The sequence below is a fragment of the Pan troglodytes genome, chromosome 22 (assembly GCF_028858775.2).
Source record: "Pan troglodytes isolate AG18354 chromosome 22, NHGRI_mPanTro3-v2.0_pri, whole genome shotgun sequence".
Taxonomy (NCBI): Eukaryota; Metazoa; Chordata; class Mammalia; order Primates; family Hominidae; genus Pan; species Pan troglodytes.
In genome coordinates this window covers 32,350,375-32,370,240 of record NC_072420.2, presented here as the reverse complement: position 1 = coordinate 32,370,240, position 19,866 = coordinate 32,350,375, and the positions used below count along the sequence as shown (strand labels likewise).

The window sequence follows — 19,866 nt, the reverse complement described above, 5'->3', positions numbered from 1 at the left end:
GGACTGCGACGGAAACCACAGACGCTGCAGGAGACTACGACGCAAACCAGCACCAGGTCTCCGCGACTACTTTATAGGCCAGACCTCCGCGCCTCGCCCACTCTGGCCCCAAACCAATCGCCTCGCACGCGCTCAGCCCGCCCCCTGCGGCAGCCTCGGGTCGCGAGTGGCCGGGAATGACTGGGGGCGGGGCCAAGGGGCCGCGTGCGCCGGAGACTCCCCCCGCCCCGCAGCCGGGAAACGTCCAGAACCCCGAAATGTGGAGAAAACAACCTTCTTTTCACGGGGGCGTGGCCCGCCGGTTGCAGTTCGCGAAATTGGCAAAATGATGTAAACAGGGTACGCTTTGAAAATCTGAAGTCACTTTGTCTAGAAATGTCATTAGTTATGACTGAGTTTGGCCACAGCGTCTCATTTGTTACTCAGAAATTGGGACGCCCCAAGATGGATGCTTTTGTAGTTTTCATTTTTTTGTCTTGTTTTTTAGTTTTCTGAGGGTATAGAAAGTCGCTACACCTCAATCCCGGGCCTTACCTTTTCTTCCCCTGCAATTTTCTTAGTCCTTAGCATAGAGTTTCTTATTTGGTTGGCAGAATTCGGTATTCTTTTTATATTTTTCCTGTTTGGCAAGGCCACAACCCTACAGATAACCAGTCGGCAACTAGTTGGCTTCTAGGCATCGCCTGCGTTTTTGTCTGGCCTAAAGGCCACAACACTCAAGGAGGGTAGAATGGTGAAATAATTTATGATGCCTCCATACAACAGGAATGATAAATATGACTTACCTTTCAAGGGAAATATTTCAAAAACATATTGTGAAATGAGAAAATAGTGCAAACTACTTTTGTCCGGGGCGAGGGGGTTGTTTATTTGATTTTTGAGACAGGGTCTCGCTCTGTCACCCAGGCTGGAGTGCGGTGGCGCCATCATAGCTCACTGCAGCCTCCACCTCCTGGGTTCAAGCCATCCTCCTGCCTCAGCCTCCCAAGTACCTGGGACCACAGGCATGTGCCACCACACCTGGCTGATTTTTGTATTTTGGGTACAGATGGGGTTTTACCATGTTGCCCAGGCTGGTTTCAAACTCCTGAGCTCAAGCCAGCCATCTACCCACCTCGGCCTCCCAAAGTGCTGGGATTACAGACATGAGCCACCACGTCCAGCCTAGTACTTAATATTGAGTATGGCAAAATACTGAGAGTTAATTGAAGTCCAGTGTGAAACAACAATAGAAGCTATTCCAGCCTCGTTTGGAGTACACTACTATCGATTTATTTACTTATTTATTATTTACGCTATTTAGACCCTCAGACTCTAATGCATCCTCTATCAGAGAAACACAATTCACATTTTTTTTATCATCCTCTAGGAAGTATACATATTTGCAGTTTTGCCTGTTGTATTTGGTAGTAGTCTCCAGATAATTCGTATATTCTAAACGGTTGCATAAACAGTGCAAATGCTGGCCAAAGGGCCTTTGCCCAAGGCTAAAGTTTCTTTGGGTTCCAGGAAGTTCGGCAGATTTCAGTTCATTGTAAACTTGCCAAGGGAGCCGCCCACAGACACGAGAGAGCTGCTTTGGGACAGTGAATTACTCTTCTTTTGAGACGGTCTAATGATGCCTGGGTGGTGCCTTCGTAGGACGGTCGTCACACCTGAACAAGGGGGTCCCCGGCCCCGGGCCCCATGCTTTACTGGGCCCTGTTCTGTCCCTCTTCTGGCATCATCTCCCATGGAGAAAAGAATGTGTTGAAGCCAAGAAGATGCTCCCCCCAAGAATATCATCTCTGCTAGAACAGGGGTAAGGAATTTAACTCTGTGATATTTAAGAGTATTTATATCTTCCTAATGCAGGGCATCGAATGTGGGCAGTATGGACATTTTGAGCCAGACAGTTCTTTGCTGTGGAGGCTGTCCTGTACACTGTAGGATATTCAGTAGAATCCCTAGCCCCTACTCACTAGATGCCAGTAATACCCTGTCCCTCCCTGCCAGGCTGGGATAACCAAAAATAATTCCAGACGTTGCCAAATCACTCCCAGTTAAGAATCACTGTTTTTATTTATTTATGTATTTATTTTGATGTGGAGTCTCACTCTGTCACCCAGGCTGGAGTGCAGTGGTGCAATCTCGGCTCACTGCAACCTCCGCCTGCTGGGTTCAAGTGATTCTCCTGCTTCAGCCTCCCGAGTAGCTGGGACTACAGGCGTGCACACCATGCCTGGCTAAGTTTTTGTATTTTTAGTAGAGATGGGGATTTACCATGTTGGCCAGGCTGGTCTCGAACTCCTGACCTCAAGTGATCTGCCAGCCTCGGCCTCTCAAAGTGCTGGGATTACAGGTGAGCCACCACACCCGGCCAAGAACCACTGTTTAGAACGCCACTTGAGTACCAGGATCCTGGAATTTCCTGCCCAAAGAGCCCTGAGCCTGTGTATAGGATCCTGAACAGGCCACACAGGGACTGTCCCTTGTTGAGTACACTGCTAGCCTTGAACGTAGGCCCTGCCCAGTGCCACAAGGAGCAGGGGTGGGGAAAGGAGGAAAGGCCAGGGGCGGGCAGGCAGCCAGCTCTGCAGTGCTACCCTTCTACGTAGAACTGAAAGAAGTCCAAGAATTCCACATTTCAACCTGCCTTCCAGGTCCTTATGAAGGTATATTTGTTAAGACAGGATGATAGAGCCTTGGTTGTTTGGAACCCTGGAACGTGGGTTGAATCTGGCACATGTAATTAGCCGGGCATGGTGGTACACCCCTGTAGTCCAAGCTACTTGGGAGGCTGAGGTAGGAGGATCGCGTGGGCCCAGGAGGTTGAGGCTGCAGTGAGTTGTGATGGCACCATTGCACTCCAGCCCGGGCAACAGAATGAAATCCTGTCTCAACAATAATCATCGTCATCATCGTGGAGTGTCTAACTTAAATAAAATAAAATAGGGAAATCAGATGAGAGGGACCTTTGCACTTGAACCCCAGGGTTTAAAGAAGCAGAACAGGCAAACCCTGTCAGAAAGAAGAAAAGAGAGTGAGAGAGAAAGAAAAAGAGAAAGAGAGAAAGAAAAAGAAAGAGAAAGAAAAAGAAAGAGAGAAAGAGAAAGAAGAAGGAAGGAGGGAGGGAAGAAAGGGAGGAGGGAAGGAGGGAAGGAATTAGAGAAAGAGGAGAAAGTGGCACATGTAGACAGTTCAACTTTGTCAGGAATGGTGAGGAGGAATAGATGCCTCAAATCAGATGGCGGCACATGCAGATGACTAAACCGCTTGTAATGTGTCATTTCAGCCTTCCTGAGAGTGAAAATTCATGTTTGGGGAACCTCTGTGGTTAAAAGGTGGGCAAAAAGGTAGACCAGAAATTTTTTTTTTTTAGATGGAGTGTTGCTCTGTCGCCCGGGCTGGAGTGCGGTGGTGCAGTCTTGACTCACTACAGCCTCACCCCGCTGGGCTTAGGCAATTCTCCAACCTCAGCCTCCCAAGTAGCTGGGACTGCAGTTTCAATAATTCTCTCAAGACCTCAGCTGCAAATCAAAGGCACTGGGCCTAGATGCAGTGTTTATCAACCCTGGCTGCATAATAGAATCACCTGGGCAGTTGAAAACTAAAACAAACTAAAAATACTGTGCTTAGGCCCAATTATATTAAAACCTTAAAATTGTATATCTTTATACTGTAAATACACATTTCATTGCTGTAAGAGTCATAAGAAACCCTCAATGGTTATCGATGGAAGTAGGCTGCTTATCTATGTACTTTTCATCACATGAGAAAAATAAACCTTTATTTGGTTAAATAGCGTAACCAGATTTGTTACATGCAGTCAAAACCAACTTCTAACTGATAGAGATGAGAAGCCACCAGAGGGGTGTCCACAGGGAGTCAGAATGGTCTCTGGAATAGCTGAGTGGGTGGACTGAGAGCAGATGGGGTGAGACTCAAGGCAGAGAGGCCATTTGGGAGACAGGATAAGAGCCCACCTAAGGCCATCACTGGAAGAAAGCTGGGAGATCACAGAAATGCAACCACAAGTCCAGCCACCCATTGGAGGTGCATGGTGAGAGAGGAAAGGTAAGGGCAGCCCCCAGGTTTCTAGCCCCCTTGGTGCTGTTTACCAAGGAAAGCAGGTTCAAGGACAAAGGGCTTAATTCAGGACAGGGTGCATCTGAAGTGCCTGAAGAACCTATAAGTGCCAGGCTGGAATCATCCTCTTGGATATGGGTCTAAGCCTCAGGATCATTCTTAAGTCTGGACTCCATCTCAGAATTAACACACAGCCTATTCAACGTTCTTGTTTTATTTTGTTCTGTTTTTTTGACACAAGATCTCACTCTGTCACTCAGGCTGGAGTGTAACGGCGTGATCTCGGCTCACTGCACCCTCGACTTCCTGGATTCAGGTGATCCCCTCACCTCAGCCTCCCCAGTAGCTGGTGTGTCCGGAATTGGTGGGTTCTTGGTCTCACTGACTTCAAGAATGAAGCCGCGGACCCTCGCGGTGAGTGTTACAGTTCTTAAAGGTGGCGTGTCCGGAGTTTGTTCCTTCTGATGTTCAGATGTGTTCGGAGTTTCTTCCTTCTGGTGGGTTTGTGGTCTCGCTGGCTCAGGAGTGAAGCTGCAGACCTTCGCGGTGAGTGTTACAGCTCTTAAGGCAGCGCGTCTCAAGTTGTTCATTTCTCCCGGGGGGTTCGTGGTCTCATTGGCTTCAGCAGTGAAGCTGCAGACCTTCGTGGTGAGTGTTACAGCTCATAAAGGCAGTGTGGACCCAAAGAGTGAGCAGCAGCAAGATTTATTGCAAAGAAAGACAAAGCTTCCCCAGTATGGAAGGGGACCCAAGCAGGTTGCCACTGCTGGCTCAGGCAGCCTGCTTTTATTCTCTTGTCTGGCCCCACCCACATCCTGCTGATTGGTAGAGCCAAGTGGTCTGTTTTGACAGGGCGCTGATTGGTGTGTTTACAATCCCGGAGCTAGACACAAAGGTTCTCCACCTCCCCACCAGAGTAGCTAGATACAGAGTGTCGATTCGTGCATTCACAAACCCTGAGCTAGACACAGGGTGCCGATTGGTGCATTTACAATCCCTTAGCTAGACATAAAGGTTCTGCAGGTCCCCACTAAACTCAGGAGCCCAGCTGGCTTCACCTAGTGGATCCCGCACCTGGGCTGCAGGTGGAGCTGCCTGCCACTCCCATGCCGTGCACCCGCACTCCTCAGCCCTTGGGTCGTCGATGGGACTGGGCACCGTAGAGCAGGGGGCGGCGCTTGTCGGGGAGGCTCCTGCAGCACAGCAGCCCATAGAGAGGGGGAGGCTCGGGCATGGCGGGCTGCAGGTCCCGAGCCCTGCCCCGCGGGGAGGCAGCTAAGGCCCGGCAAGAAATCGAGCCCAGTGCCGGTGGGCGGCACTGCTCCGAGTACGGGGCCTCCACAGCCGCTGGCCCTGGTGCTAAGCCCCTCATTGCATGGGGCCGGCAGGGCCCGCCGGCTGCTCCGAGTGCGGGGCCCGCCAAGCCCACGCACACCTGGAGCTCCAGCTGGCCCGCAAGTGCCCGCACAGCCCCGGTTCCCGCTCGTGCCTCTCCCTCCACACTTCCTTGCAAGCTGAGGGAGCCAGCTCCGGCCTTGGCCAGCCCAGAAAGGGGCTCCCACAGTGCAGCAGTGGGCTGAAGGGCTCCTCAAGTGCTGCCAAAGTGGGAGCCCAGGCAGAGGAGGTGCCGAGAGCGAGTGAGGCCTCTGAGGACTGCCAGCACGCTGTCACCTCTCACTGGGACTACAGGTGAGCACCCACACACCCGGCTAATTTTTTTTTATTTTTTGGTAGAGATGGGGTCTCCCTATGTTGCCCAAGCTCATTTAGAACTCCTGGGCTCAAGCAATCCACCTGCCTCAGCCTCCCCAAGTTCTAGGATTATAGGCATGAGCCACCGCCCTCAGCCTCAAAGTTGTTTTTTAAAAATGTAATTATCTATTCCCTTTAAGGCACATAATTTTCTTAATGAACCTCTACCCTACTAGGTGGGTAGGAGTTGGGTGAGACTTAAACTTGAAATGATAATGCCTAAAGTTTGTGCGGTTTAAACCCCAGGGGTCCCCATCACCTGGGCCATGGACCAGTACTGCATTGGCTATATTTGAAGAATTGTCTTGGGCCACACATAAAATACGTTAACACTAATGATAGCTGGTGAGCTAAAAAAAAAAAAAAAATCGCAAAGGCAATCTCACGTTTTAAGAAAGTTTATGAATTTGCGTTGGGCTGCACCCAAAGCCTTCCTGGGCCACAGGCACCATAGGCTGCGGGTTGGATAAGCTTGGTTTATAGGCCTCATATGTGGTGGGGCTGCTGTTTTAAAAGTCTCATCAGTGCAGATTTTACTTATTGCATGAAGATTGGTATTTAAGTTGAGATGAAGGATAGTATATTTTGTTTGAGATCATTACACTTGTGAAGAGTTAATTGAGTTGCATGTTTATCACGTAAGTATTATTTAGTCATACCTTTATCATGACAGGATGATTCTGCTTCACAACTTCTTTCTGTTTTTAAGGAAAGGGGCTGGGCATGGTGGTTCAACCCTATAATCCCAGCACTTTTGGAGGCGGAGACGGGCAGATCACTTCAGCCCAGGAGTTTGAGACCAGCCTGGGCAACATGGTGAAACCCCGACTCTACAAAAAATACAAAAACTAGCTGGGCATGGTGGCACACACCTATAGTCTCAGCTACCCAGGAGACTGAGGTGGCAGAATTGCTTGAACTCAGGTGGCAGAGGTTGCAGTGAGCTGAGATCGCACCTCTGCACTCCAGCCTGGGCAACAGAGTGAGACCCTGCCTAAAAAAAAAAAAAAAAAAAAAAAAAGGCATTGGTTTATTGTTATTGTTCTTTTAAAAAAAATTGCTGCTCCACAACCTGGGAGATTTGGTTTGTTTTTTTTTTTTTTTTAACAGTTTTATTAAGATACAATTTACATACCATACAATTCACCCTTTGTAAGCATGCACTTTAATGATTTTTAAAGTAAATTTATGTAGTTGACAGCTACCAGCACAATGCAGTTTTAAAACATTTCCATCAGCCCAACTTACCTCATGCTGGTTTTTGCTTAATCCCTTCTCCCACCCCAAGCTGCAGGCAACCACTGACCTGCTTTCTGTCAATAAATTTGCCCTTTCTGGACATTTCATGTAAATAGTATCATACAATACGCTGTCTTTTGCATCTGGCCTATTGTACTTAGCATGATGTTTTAGAGCTCAGTTCACGTTATAGCACTTATCTGTAATTTGTGCCTTTCTATATGTGAATACTATTCTGTTACATGGATAGACTGTATCTGAGATCGTTTTTCCGCTCATAAGCTGAGGGACATTTGGATGTGTTATGGGTTGAATTGTGCCCCATCCCCAAATACATATGTTGAAGTTTTATTTTTTTGGACGGAGTCTCGCTCTGTCACCCAGGCTGGAGTGCAGTGGCGCGATCTCGGCTCACTGCAAGCTCTGCCTCCCAGGTTCATGCCATTCTCCTGCCTCAGCCTCCCAAGTAGCTGGGACGCCCGCCACCACACCCGGCTAATTTTTTGTATTTTTAATAGAGACTGGGTTTCACCATGTTAGCCAGGATGGTCTCGATCTCCTGACCTTGTGATCTGCCCCCCTCGGCCTCCCAAACTGCTGGGATTACAGGCATGAGCCACCACGCCCAGCCCTGAAGTTTTAACCCCCAATAACTTGGAAGGTGACCATGTTTGGAAATGGGGTTTTGCAGATGTAATTAGTTAAGATAAGGTCATACTGGAGTAGGATGAACCCCTAAGTCCAGCATGACTGGTGTCCTTACAAAAGAGGAAATGTGGACATAAGCACACAGGGAGAACACCCCCATGTGAATATAAAGGCAGAGATAGGTGTGGTGCTTCTACAAGCCAAAGAACACCAGATATTGTCAGCAAACCCCAAAAAGCTAGGGGAGAGGCATGGAGCAGATTCTTCACAGCCTCAGAAGGAACCAGCCTTGCTGATACCTTCATCTCTCCTAGCCTCTGGAACTATGAGACAATGTCTGTTATATAAGCCACTCAGTTTGTGGTAGTTGTTTTTCTGGTTTGTTTGTTTTTCTGAGACAGAGTCTCGCTCTGTCACCCAGGCTGGAGTGCAATGGCACGATCTCAGCTCACTGCAACCTCCACCTCCCGAGTTCAAGCAATTCTCCTGCCTTAGCCTCCCAAGTAGCTGGGATTACAGGTACCTGCCACTACACCTGGCTCATTTTTTGTGTTTTCAGTAGAGACAGGGTTTTGCCATCATGGCCAGGCTGGTCTCAATCTCCTGACCTCAGGTGATCCACCTCCTCGGCTTCCCAAAGTGCTGAGATTACAGGTATGAGCCACCGCATCCAGCCGTGTTCATGGTAGTTTGTTACAACAGCCTTAGACAGGCATACAGGAGTATTTCCAGTTCTTGAATATTATGAATAATGCTGCTGTAAACACTGGCATTCATGCCTCTGAACACATGTGGTTTTATATCTCTTTGGTTTTTTAACTTTTGTTTAACTTTTTTAAAAAACTGCCAATTAGCTTTTCCAAGTGTCTACATCACTTTACATTTCCATCAGCAACGTATGATGGTTCCATTTTCTCCCCATCCTCACCAACACTTGGTATCGTTTTTCTTTTTTGATTACAGCCATTCTAATGAACGTATAGTAGTATTTCATTGTAACCGTAATTTGCATTTTTCTAATGACTAATGATGTTGAGCACCTTATCATAATGCTGATTAGCAATTTGTATATCTTCTTTAATGAAATGTCCACTTCAGTCTTTTTTCATCTTTATGGCCTTATAACACTGTCTGGGACCCCCAGGGCAGTGTTGAATAGAAGTAGCAAGAACTGACATTTTGCATTGTTTGTGACATTTCAGGGAAATGTTCAGTCTTTTACTGTTAAGTATGATGTTAACTGTGGGTGTTTCATAGATGCACTTTATCCAGGTTGAGGAAGTTCCCATCTATTCCTAGTTTGTTGAGAGTTTTTAACATGAAAGAGTGTTAGATTTTGTTAGAAGGTATTTCTGCATCTATTATTGAGAGGATCATGTAGTTTTTGTCCTTTGTTCTATCAGTATAGTATATTACACTGGTCAAGTTTCGGACGTTAACCAACCTTGAATTCCTATAATAAATCCCACTTGTTCAGAGTATATAATCCTTTATATATGTTGCAGAATTTGGTGTATTAATATTTTGTTAAGGGATATTATTCTGTAATTTTATTTTCTGGTAATAAAAATGTCTTTATTAACTGTTCTCACTGAATGAGTTGAGACTCATTGGACATATATCAATTAGGTCACATAGGTTAATAATGTTTTCTAACTCTTTAATATCCTTGCTGATTTATTGTCTAATTTTTTCATCAATTAATGAGAATAGAATATTGATATCTTCAACTATTGTTGTTGAACTGTCCATATCTTCTTATATCTCTTTTAATTCTGCCAGTTTTGTTTCATGTTTTTGAGGCTTTATTAGCGATGTACATATTTATGACTTGTACATTCCTGACCTATTGACTCTTTTATCATTACTAAATGTTCCTCGTTGTCTCCAGTAATATTTCTTGACTTAAAGTTTATGTTAGCTGATAGCCACATAACTAATGACTGCAACTCTCTTATGGTTACTATTTTTTTTTTTTTTTTGAGACAGGTTCTCACTCTGTCTCTGTCACCCAGGCTGTAGTGCAGTGGCCCAATTATGGCTCACTGCAGCCTTGATCTCTGAGGCTCAAGGATCTTCGCACCTCAGTCTCTGAGTAGCTGGGACTACAGGCACGTACCAACAGGCCCTAATTTTTGTATTTTTTGTAGAGATGGGGTTTTGCTGTATTGCCCAGGTTGATCTTAAACTCCTGAGCCCAAGCAGTCCTCCCACCTTGGCCTCCCAAAGTGCTAGGATTTTAGATGCATGTGCTGCCATGTCCAGCCTACTATTTTCATAGCATATCTTTTTCCATGTTTTTACTTTCCACCTATTTGTGTCTTTGAACCTAAGGTGTAACTCTTGCAGACTGCCTATAGTTAGATTTTGCCTTTTTTATCCAATCCAAATATCTTGTTTTTTATTGGAATGTTTAGACCATTCACATTTAATGTAATTAATGATAAGTTTGGATTTACATTTACCATTTGCTATTTGTTTTCTTTTGTTGTTGCTTAATTTACTTTTCTTTGTTTTTTTATTTTTTATTATTTTAGAAGCAGGGTCTCATTCTATAGCCCAGGCTAAAGTGCAGTGACGTGATCACAGCTCACTGCAGCCTCGAACTCCTGGGCTCAAGAGATCTTCCCATCTTAGCCTCCCAAGTAGCTAGGACTACAGGCAAACACCACTACACCCCACTAATTTTTCTTTCTATAATTTTATAGAGATGGGGTCTCATTATGTTGCCCAGTCTGGTCTTGAATTCCTGAGCTCAAGCAATCTTCTCACCTCAGCCTCCCAAAATACTAGTATTGCAGGCATGAGCCACCATACCCAACCTGCTATTTGTTTTCCGTATGTCTCCTATTTTTGTTTCTCTGCCCCTCTTTCACTGATTTCTGTGTTACATATTTTTTAGTACACCATTTAAATTCTTTTTTTAACTATTTAAAAATTTATTTTCTTAGTCATTGCTGTATGGATTACAATATGTATTTTTAATAAGAGCCATCTCAAAGTAATTTTTTCAGCTTTATTGAGGTATAATTGACAAAACTATATATTTAAGGGGTACAACTTGATATTTTGATAACAATATGCATCTTATCTAAATATAGTTCAGATTAATACTAATTTAATTCAGATAAAACATAGAAATTTTGCTTTAATAAAGCTCAATTCTCTTCCCTCTTTTTTGTATTATCATATGTATTACATTTATACGTGCTATAAACCCAACAATACAATGTTATAATTATTGCTTTACACAATATTCTGTCTTTTTTAAAAGGTAACAGAAGAAATGAGAAAAATATATTTATGGAGTCTTTTCTATCAGCCCACATATTTAACAATTCCAATGGTTTTCTTTTTTTCTTTTCTTTGGTGACAGAGTCTCGCTCTGTCGCCCAGGCTGGAGTGCAGTGGCGTGATCTTGGCTCACTGCAACCTCTGCCTCCTGGATTCAAGCAATTCTCCTGCCCCAGCCTCCCGAGTAGCTGGGACTACAGGCATGCACCACCACGCCTAGCTAATTTTTGTATTTTTAGAGAGACGGGATTTCACCATGTTGGCCAGGATGGTCTCGATCTCTTGACCTCATGATGCACCCACCTCGGCCTCCCAAAGTGCTGGGATTACAGGTGTGAGCCACCGCACCCGGCCTATTTTTGTCCTGTGCATTAAAGTTGCTCTCTGATGTTGCTTTCTTTCACTCTATAGGACTTCATATGGCGTTTCTTGAAAGGCAAAACTGTCATCACTTCCACTGACAGTTCCATAGGTGTGGGCATCACCTGCTACAGCAAATCCAGTAAGCCCCCTCCAACCTGGCAGCACCACTGCAGGTCCTCATGCCTGGTCCTGCCCTGGCAGAACCTCCACACCCACTCGGCTAGAGGAGATGGGAGCAGTCCTAGGAAAGAACACCTCAGACATCCACTGTTCTTACCCAACGTTCAGCATGTTGTCAAGCTTAAACACTTCTCAGATTGTTGTATGAGTTTTATTGATTTCCAGAGCACCAAAATAGTTGTTCTTGTCAATTTTGTTCAGACTTATAGTTGCTTTCTGGGGAGAGGATTTGCTGACTTTTCACATGGCTGTAGCTGGAAATACGCTTCCACCCCCAGTGTTTCTGATTCATTAGACCCGGGGTGCAACTGGAGAATTTGCATAGCCCAAAAAAGAAGTGTGTTACAGTTCCTCCCCCACTCTCTCTCTTGCTCCTGCTTTCACCATGTGAAATGCCTGCTCCCACGTTGCCTTCTGCCATGAATAAAAGCTCCCTGAGGCCCCCCATGAAGCTGAGTGATGTTGGTGCCATGCTTGTACAGCCTGCAGAACCGGGAGCCAATTAAACTTCTTTTCTTTATAAATTTCCCAGTCTCAGGTATTTCTTTTTTTTTTTTTTTGAGATGGAGTCTCACTCTGTCACCCAGGCTGGAGTGCAGTGGTGCTATCTCGGCTCACTGCAAGCTCCACCTCCAGGATTCAAACCCATTCTCCTGCCTCAGCCTCCCAAGTAGCTGAGACTACAGGCTCCCGCCACCACGCCCAGCTAATTTTTTGTATTTTTAGTAGAGACGGGGTTTCACCGTGTTAGCCAGGATGGTCTCAATCTCCTGACCTCGTGATCTGCCCACCTCGGCCTCCCAAAGTGCTGGGATTAGAAGTGTGAGCCACCGTGCCCGGCCTTTTTTTTTTTTTTTTTTTTTTTTTTTTTGAGATGGAGTTTCACTCTTGTTGCCCAGGCTGGAGTGCAATGATGCAATCTTGGCTCACTGCAGCCTCCACCTCCTGGATTCAAGGGATTTCCTGCCTCAGCCTCCCGGGTAGTTGGGACTACAGGGACGTGCCACCAGGCCCAGCTAATTTTTTTGTTTCTTCACTAGAGACGGGGTTTTGCCATGTTGGCCAGGCTGGTCTCAAACGCCTGACCTCAGGTGATCCACCCACCTCGGCCTCCCAAAGTTCTAGGATTACAGGCATGAGCCACTGTGCCCAGCTGGAAACTCCCATTTTTAAAACCACCAGATCTCATGAGACTTATTCACGATCACAAGAACAACATGAGAAAGACCCGCCCCCACACCTCCCACCAGGTTTCTCCCATGATACGTGGGAATTGTGGGAGTCACAATTAAAGGTGAGATTTGGGTGGGGACACAGCCAAACCATATCAGCCTCTGTCTTGTTCCTCCTCTTCTGGTCTGGTTTCTTGTTCCTGTCCATCATTCACAGAGCCACGTGAAGTTTTACCACTGCCACTGCCATCATGAGGACACCCAATTCCATGCCAAGGGTGCTACCTTCAGATACCCCCTATTTCTCTGGTACTGGAGCATGGCTGGGTTTCATGCTGAGGTAGAGAGTTATAGCCTTCCCCCAAATCCCTGCCACAGTTCCCTGGGCCCCAAGTTGGATACAGTATTTCAAAGGCCATGCCAGTAGGATTTGCCAATGGTTAAGATGTTGAATGCAAGAGGACAAGAGTCCAGGATAACTCCAAGGTATTGGTTCAATAGAAGGAGTTGTTGTTAATTAATATGGCCAAGGAGGCTGCCAGTGGAGCAGGTGTGAGGAAGAAGACCAGTAGTTTCATTTTGGACACAGTTAAGTTCATGATGTCTCTTAGCTATCTGAGATAAGAAAGGTAATGATGGGTGGACCTCCCCTTTTAACTTACACACAGTTACCGTAGTCAAAGAGCAGAACCAAAATGTCAAGATGATTTTCCAGTTCGCTGGCACTATTCATTGCCTCCCCACCAGCCCTTTTCCCTTTCTTCCACTCTGATAGACCTGATTTTGTTCTAGTGTCTGTCCTTCCTTATGTGGCCAGCGGAAATTTCAGTTGTCTAAACCAGCCATGGTCATTCATTCTGCTTATCAATGATGAGTTTAGGGGTGAGCTGAAGGCCCCCACCCAATTCTGGTATTGACCCAGAGGGAAACTCAGTTGGAAACTTCTGGGATATGTTCTTTTCCTTTTAAAAAAGATATATAGGCCGGGTGCGGTGGCTCATGCCTGTACTCCCAGCACTTTGGAAGGCCGAGGCAGACGAATCACGAGGTCAGGAGTTCGAGACCAGCCTGGCCAACATGGTGAAACCCCGTCTCTACTAAAAATACAAAAAATTAGCTGAGGGTGGTGGCAGGCGCCTGTAATCCCAGCTACTCAGGGGGCTAAGGCAGGAGAATCGCTTGAACTGCAGTGAGCCAAGATCATGCCACTGCACTCCAGCCCGGGCAACAGTGTGAGACTCTGTCTCAAAAAAAAAAAAAAAAAAAAGCCAGGCATGGTGGCACACCCCTGTAATCCCAGCTACTCGGGAGGCTGAGGTGGGAGAATTGCTTGAACCTGGGAGGTGGAGGCTGCAGTGAGCCAAGATCGTGCCACTGCACTCCAGCCTGGGTGACAGAGTGAGACCCTGTCTCAAAAAACAAACAACAAAAAAAATGATATATAAGGTCGGGCATGGTGGCTCATGCCTGTAATCCCAGCACTTTGGAAGTCCGAGGCAGGCGGATCACCTGAGGCCAGGAGGTCGAGACCAGCCTGGCCAACATGGCGGAACCATGTCTCCATTAAAACATACAAAAGTAAGCTGGGCATGGTGGCGGGCACCTGTAGTCCTAGCTACTCAGGAAGCTGAGGCAGGAAGAACACTTGAACCCGGGAGACAGAGGTTGCAGTGAGCCGAGATCCCATCACTGCACTCCAGCCTGGGTGACAGAGCAAGACTCCGTCTCAAAAAACAAACAAACAAAAAAGATACACAAAAAGAAAACTTGGTCTCGCTTCTTCTCCTGGACATCTAGAGCAATCATCTTGCAGACGTAATGAGAGTTAGACTGCATAAAACAAGCCAAAGGTGGTAGAGCTAACAGACATCATCTTCCAGTCCATGTATTTGTTAACACGAAGCCACACTTTCTCTGGATTTCTTCTTCTGCGAGATAATACACCTCAGCATTGGTGAAGCCATTTTGAGATGGAGTTTCTTCACTTGTGGGGGAGGGGGCCGAGGGAAAGGATTATCCCGAACATTTAACTAGATAAACTGAAGAGGAAACCACTGAAAGTTCCGGGCAGTAGATTAGGATACCCAACCTGTTACTGGCAAGACCAGGACGGTGCCAGCAGCAGGACAATGTGCAGTGCAAGGGACTGACTTGGTGTATGACTTGAGTTAGAAGCTGCTTATTTTGGCACAGGTCTCTCCTTTTTCTTTGCCAGAAAGGGCAGGAATTGCAACTGCACCTGTGGTCCTTATCACTAATGACTTCCTCTATGTTCTTCCTTCACGCACAAGACTTTTCCTGGGCACTGAGAGTCAAAGTCCATGAATTGCTTTCTCCTTATTGCATTTTGTACTTACAAGCCCTTGTTATCAGGCCAGGCAGATATTGTTATCCCTATTTATAAACTGGATATTTTATTTTATTTTATTTTTGAGACGGAGTCTCACTCTGTCGCCCAGGCTGGAGTACAGTGGCATGATCTCGGCTCACTGCAAGCTCCGCCTCCTGGGTTCACACCATTCTCCTGCCTCAGCCTCCTGAGTAGCTGGGACTACTCGAGAGTGCTCACCACCACGCCCGGCTAATTTTTTGTATTTTTTAGTAGAGACAGGGTTTCACTGTGTTAGCCAGGATGGTTTCGATCTCCTGACCTCATGATCCGCCCGCCTCGGCCCTCCAAAGTGCTGGTATTACAGGCGTGAGCCACCACACCCGGCCTAAACTGGATATTTTAATTAAGGACTCAGGGAGGGAAGTGATCACAACCTAGAAATGGGAAAAACCCAGACTTGAACCGAGGTTTTCTGAGTTCAAGGCCAGCACTCTCATCCCCACATGGCATTCATTTTAGAATTTAAAAATGGCATCTAATCATTGTTCTTACTTGATTATTCTAATTTTGCATATTAAGTACAGTATGAGTAAACTATCATTAAGACTCTCATGCATCTTGATTGAACAGAATGTATGCTAAGTACCCAGGCCTTCTAGGGTATGCTTGCTTATCTTATTTTCTCTTTTCTTTTTCTTTTTTTTTTTTTTTTGGAGAAAGGGTCTTGCTGTGTTGCCCAGGCTGGAGTGCAGTGGCACAATTACACCTCACTGCAGCCTCCCTCTCCCAGGCTCAAGAGATCCTCCCACCTTAGCCTCTGGAGTAGCTGGGACTACAGGCATGTGCCACCACGTCTGAAAAAAAGTACTTTTGTACTTTTTTGTAGAGATGGGGTTTCACCATGTTGCCCAGGCTGGTTTTCTTATATTCATAAAAATAAAAACTCTTCTTCCTATGCTACTTGATCAGGACTCTGTTCCTCTTCCAGTTTTCTTACAACATGTGCTTTGAGTTAATCTTTTAGTGCTGTATAGAACAAGGCTCAGAATCACATTTACTTTATTTTATTTATTCATTTATTTCTTTTCAAGAGGGAGTTTCGCTCTTGTTGCCCAGGCTGGAGTACAATGGCGCCATCTTGGCTCACTGCAACCTCCGCCTCCCAAGTTGAAGCAATTCTCTTGCCTCAGCATCCTGAATAGCTGGGACTACAGGCACACGCCACCACGTCAGGCTAATTTTTGTATTTTTAGTAGAGATGGGGTTTCACCATGTTGGCCAGGCTGGTCTTGAACTCCTGACCTTAGGTGATCCGCCCGGCTCAGCTTCACAAACTGCTGGGATTACAGGCGTGAGCCATATTTACTTATTTATTTTTTGAGACAAGGTCTCACTCTGTCCCCCAAGCTGGAGTACAGTGGCATGATCACCACTCATTGCAACCCCAGCCTCTCAGGCTCAAGCAATCCTACCTGTTCAGCCTCCTGAGCAGCTGAGACTACAGATGCATGCCACCATGCCTGGCTAGTTTTTGTAGAGATGGGGTTTCACGATGTTGCCCAGGCTGGTATCAAACCCCTGGGCTTAAGCAATACTCCTGCCTCCGCCTCCCAAAGTGCTAGGATTACAGGCATGAGCCACCACACCCAGCCCTTAAATTGTACTTTATTTTCGTGAAATAAATTATTTTCACATAGTTCAGAAACCGAAACATAAAAGAGAATAGGCTGGGCATGGTGGCTCATGCCTGTAATCCCAGCACTTTGGGAGGCCGAGGCGAGCGGATCACTCGAGGTCAGGAGTTTTGAGACCAGCCTGGCCAACATAGTGAAACCCCCCTCTCTAGTAAAAATACAAAAATCAGCTGGGCGTGGTGTGGGCTTGTAATTCCAACTACTCGGAGGCTGAGGCAGGAGAATCTCCGGAACCCAGGAAGCAGAGGTGAGCCGAGATTGCACCACTGGACTCCAGCCTGAGCAACAGGGCAAAGACTGCGCCTCAAAAAAAAAAAAACGAAAAAAAGGGAATAGGTGGGAAGTTTTCACTTCCATCTTTAGTCATGTGTATGTACCACTATTTATTTATTTATTTATTTGAGACAGAGTCTCACTCTGTCGTCCAGGCTGGAGCGCAGTGGCACAATCTTGGCTCACTGCAACCTCCACCTGGGTTCAAGCGATTCTCCTGCCTCAGCCTCCAGAGTAGCTGGGACTACAGGCACGTGCCACCATGCCCAGCTAATTTTTGTACAGGCCACCACACCTGGCCTGTACCACTATTTATTGAACTAACCCTTATTACAATATTTTTTTGGGGCTGCCATAACAAATTACCACAAATTGGGTGGCTTAAAACAACAGAAATTTATTTTCCCACAGTTCTAGCGGGCAGATTTGCAAAATCAAGGTCTCAGTGGGGCTGCAGTCTCTCTAACAGCTCTAGAAATGAATCCTCCCTAACCTCTTCCAGCTTCTGGTGGCTCCTGGTGTTCGTTGGCTTATGGCCCCATCACACCAATCTCTGCCAATGTGGTCACATGGTCTTCCTCTCTATATGTGTCTTGTTTCTGTGTGTCCTCTCCTCTTCTTCCAAGGACACCGATCGTTGGGTTTAGGGTCAACTCTAATCCCGTGTTGTGGTAGGAGTTATTAAGAAATTATTTTAGGCAGATAGAGAGGAAAAGGGGTCCTTGGGAAGTTTTCATTTTTAAAGCTGTTCCAGAAAGGTTTCTTGTAAAGCCCAGGCTCTTAGAGCCAGGCCAGCAACCTTTGATATGCACATGCTGGCCATTAGAAACTGGGTCTACCCAAACATGACAATTCCCACCCTCTTCTTCTTGCCCTTGCCCCACAAGTGCCTGGCAAACATGGCCGCCCCCACATATCCCCACGTGTGTAGAACATCATGGTGCTCTGTATTTGCATATTAAAAGGCTAGGGTGGGAGGATCAGCTTTTTCCCGGGCTGCGTGAATGACATGCCTGGTCAAACCAATCCCCTGAGCCCTATGCAAATCAGACACCGCCTCCTCCAGCCTCTATATAAACTTAGCTGGTTTCCACTCCACTTGGTGTCTACTCTTTCGGCTTTGGAGCCTCTCTGCCTCTTGTCTCTGTATGAGGGAGCTTCTTCCTTCTGCCTTCTCCCTTCTTGCCTATTAAACTTGCCTATTAAAACCACTCCACTTGTGTCCATGTCGTTTTATCTAAACCGGCATGAGGACCAAGAACCCTTGTGTTCCTCCACTCATCGGAGCCATATCAATGTGCCCTCATCTTAACTCAAGGGTCCCCAGTCCCTGGGCTGCAGACCAGTACCAGTCTGTGGACTGCTAGGAACCGGGCCACATGGCAGGAGGTGAGTGGTGACAAGTATTACCACCTGAACTCCGCCTCCTGTCAAATCAGTGGCAGCATTAGATTCTCATATCAGTCCCTGGTGCAAAAAAGGTTGGGGACCATTGTCTTAACTAATCACATATGCACAGACCGTATTTCCAAGTAAGGTCACATTCGCAAGTATGCCATGGATTAGGACTTAAACTTATCTTTTTAGGGGACACAATTCAACATATCACACCTATGGATGGACTTGTAGATGTTTTCAATTATTTGCTATTAGAACAGATGTGTATTTTCTATGGACGTGTATATATTCTTATGGACTTGTGGAATGCTTCTGAGATATAAATTGCTCAAAGTATATATGCCAGCTCACAAGTTTTTGCCAAATTGTGTTTCAAAATGGTTGTGCTTACAGCCTGGCCAACATGACAAAACCGCATCTCTACTAAAAAATACAAAAATTAGTGGGGCGTGGTGGCACACCCCTGTAATCTCAGCTACTCGGGAGGCTGAGGCACAAGAGTCGCTTGAACCCAGGAGGCGGAGGTTGCAGTGAGCCGAGATCACGCCACTGCACTCCAGCCTGGGAGACAGAGTGAGATCTTGTCTCAAAATATATAAAAATAATAAAATGAATTTAAAAAACAAAATGGTTGTGCTTAATTCCGTTCCTACTCTGTTTATTTCCCTACAGCCTCACCAAACCATAATACCAGTCTCTTTACCTACCAATCTGAGAGGTGAAAAAGAAAACCTCATTTTAAATTTCTACTTATTTGATTATTCATGCTAATGAGTACATGTTCATGTGTTCATTGGCTTTGTGTAAGTCTGTGAAATGCTAGCTGTTTCTTATTCCCTGTTGAGGTGCTGGTCTATATTTTATTTAATCTATTTTAGACATTTCAAGGGCTTTTTGTAAGGTCATAATCTTTTTATTGTTGTTGTTCTTTTATTGAAAGGAACTTGATCTTTTATATAAACTTAAAGCAGCAGATTGTGTGAAATTACATATCTACAATGTAAGGCTATTAGCTATGTGAGTATGGGAAGTGTTTAATAAGATTATGATACTTGTGATGGGTACAATTTATGAACACAGAGAGAGAGAGAGAGAAGTGTAAATAGTTACACCAGAAACAAGATGTGATTGAAAGAATGTCAGTGAGTGGGACCTTATATGAATCTGTGAGAAGGTAAAAAAAAAAAAAAAATCCATTTCCTAGCCAGGCACGGTGGCTCACACCTTCCAAAATAGTCCAGCACTTTGGGAGGCCGAGGCAGGTGGATCACTTGAGGTCAGGAGTTTGAGACCTACTTGGCCAACATGGTGAAACACTGTCTCTACTAAAAATACAAAAATTAGCCAGGCATGATGATGGTCACCTGTAATCCCAGCTACTTGGGAGGCTGAAGCAGGAGAATCACTTGAACCTAGGAGACTGAGGTTGCAGTGAGCCAAGATTGTGCCACTG

General features: G+C 45.8%; 1 protein-coding gene across 5 annotated transcripts; it reads left to right on the top strand.

The window, feature by feature from the left end:
* The first annotated feature begins 158 nt into the window (after window positions 1-158).
* LOC107970121 (uncharacterized) lies at window positions 159-11,991 on the top strand. 5 transcript variants are annotated; one of them, XM_063803696.1, is made up of 4 exons: window positions 159-339; window positions 1,642-1,801; window positions 4,329-5,757; window positions 11,413-11,991. In XM_063803696.1, the coding sequence occupies exons 3-4, from the start codon at window positions 5,444-5,446 to the stop codon at window positions 11,432-11,434; spliced, it is 336 nt and encodes a 111-aa protein (XP_063659766.1). In that variant the 5' UTR covers window positions 159-339; window positions 1,642-1,801; window positions 4,329-5,443; the 3' UTR covers window positions 11,435-11,991. The 5 variants fall into 5 exon arrangements, 4 of the variants coding, with proteins under 4 accessions (XP_063659766.1, XP_063659765.1, XP_063659764.1 ...); XM_063803695.1 differs by having other exon boundaries at window positions 1,510-1,801; XR_010154531.1 differs by having other exon boundaries at window positions 222-339; window positions 1,510-1,801; window positions 4,329-4,482.
* Window positions 11,992-19,866: the final 7,875 nt, after the last annotated feature.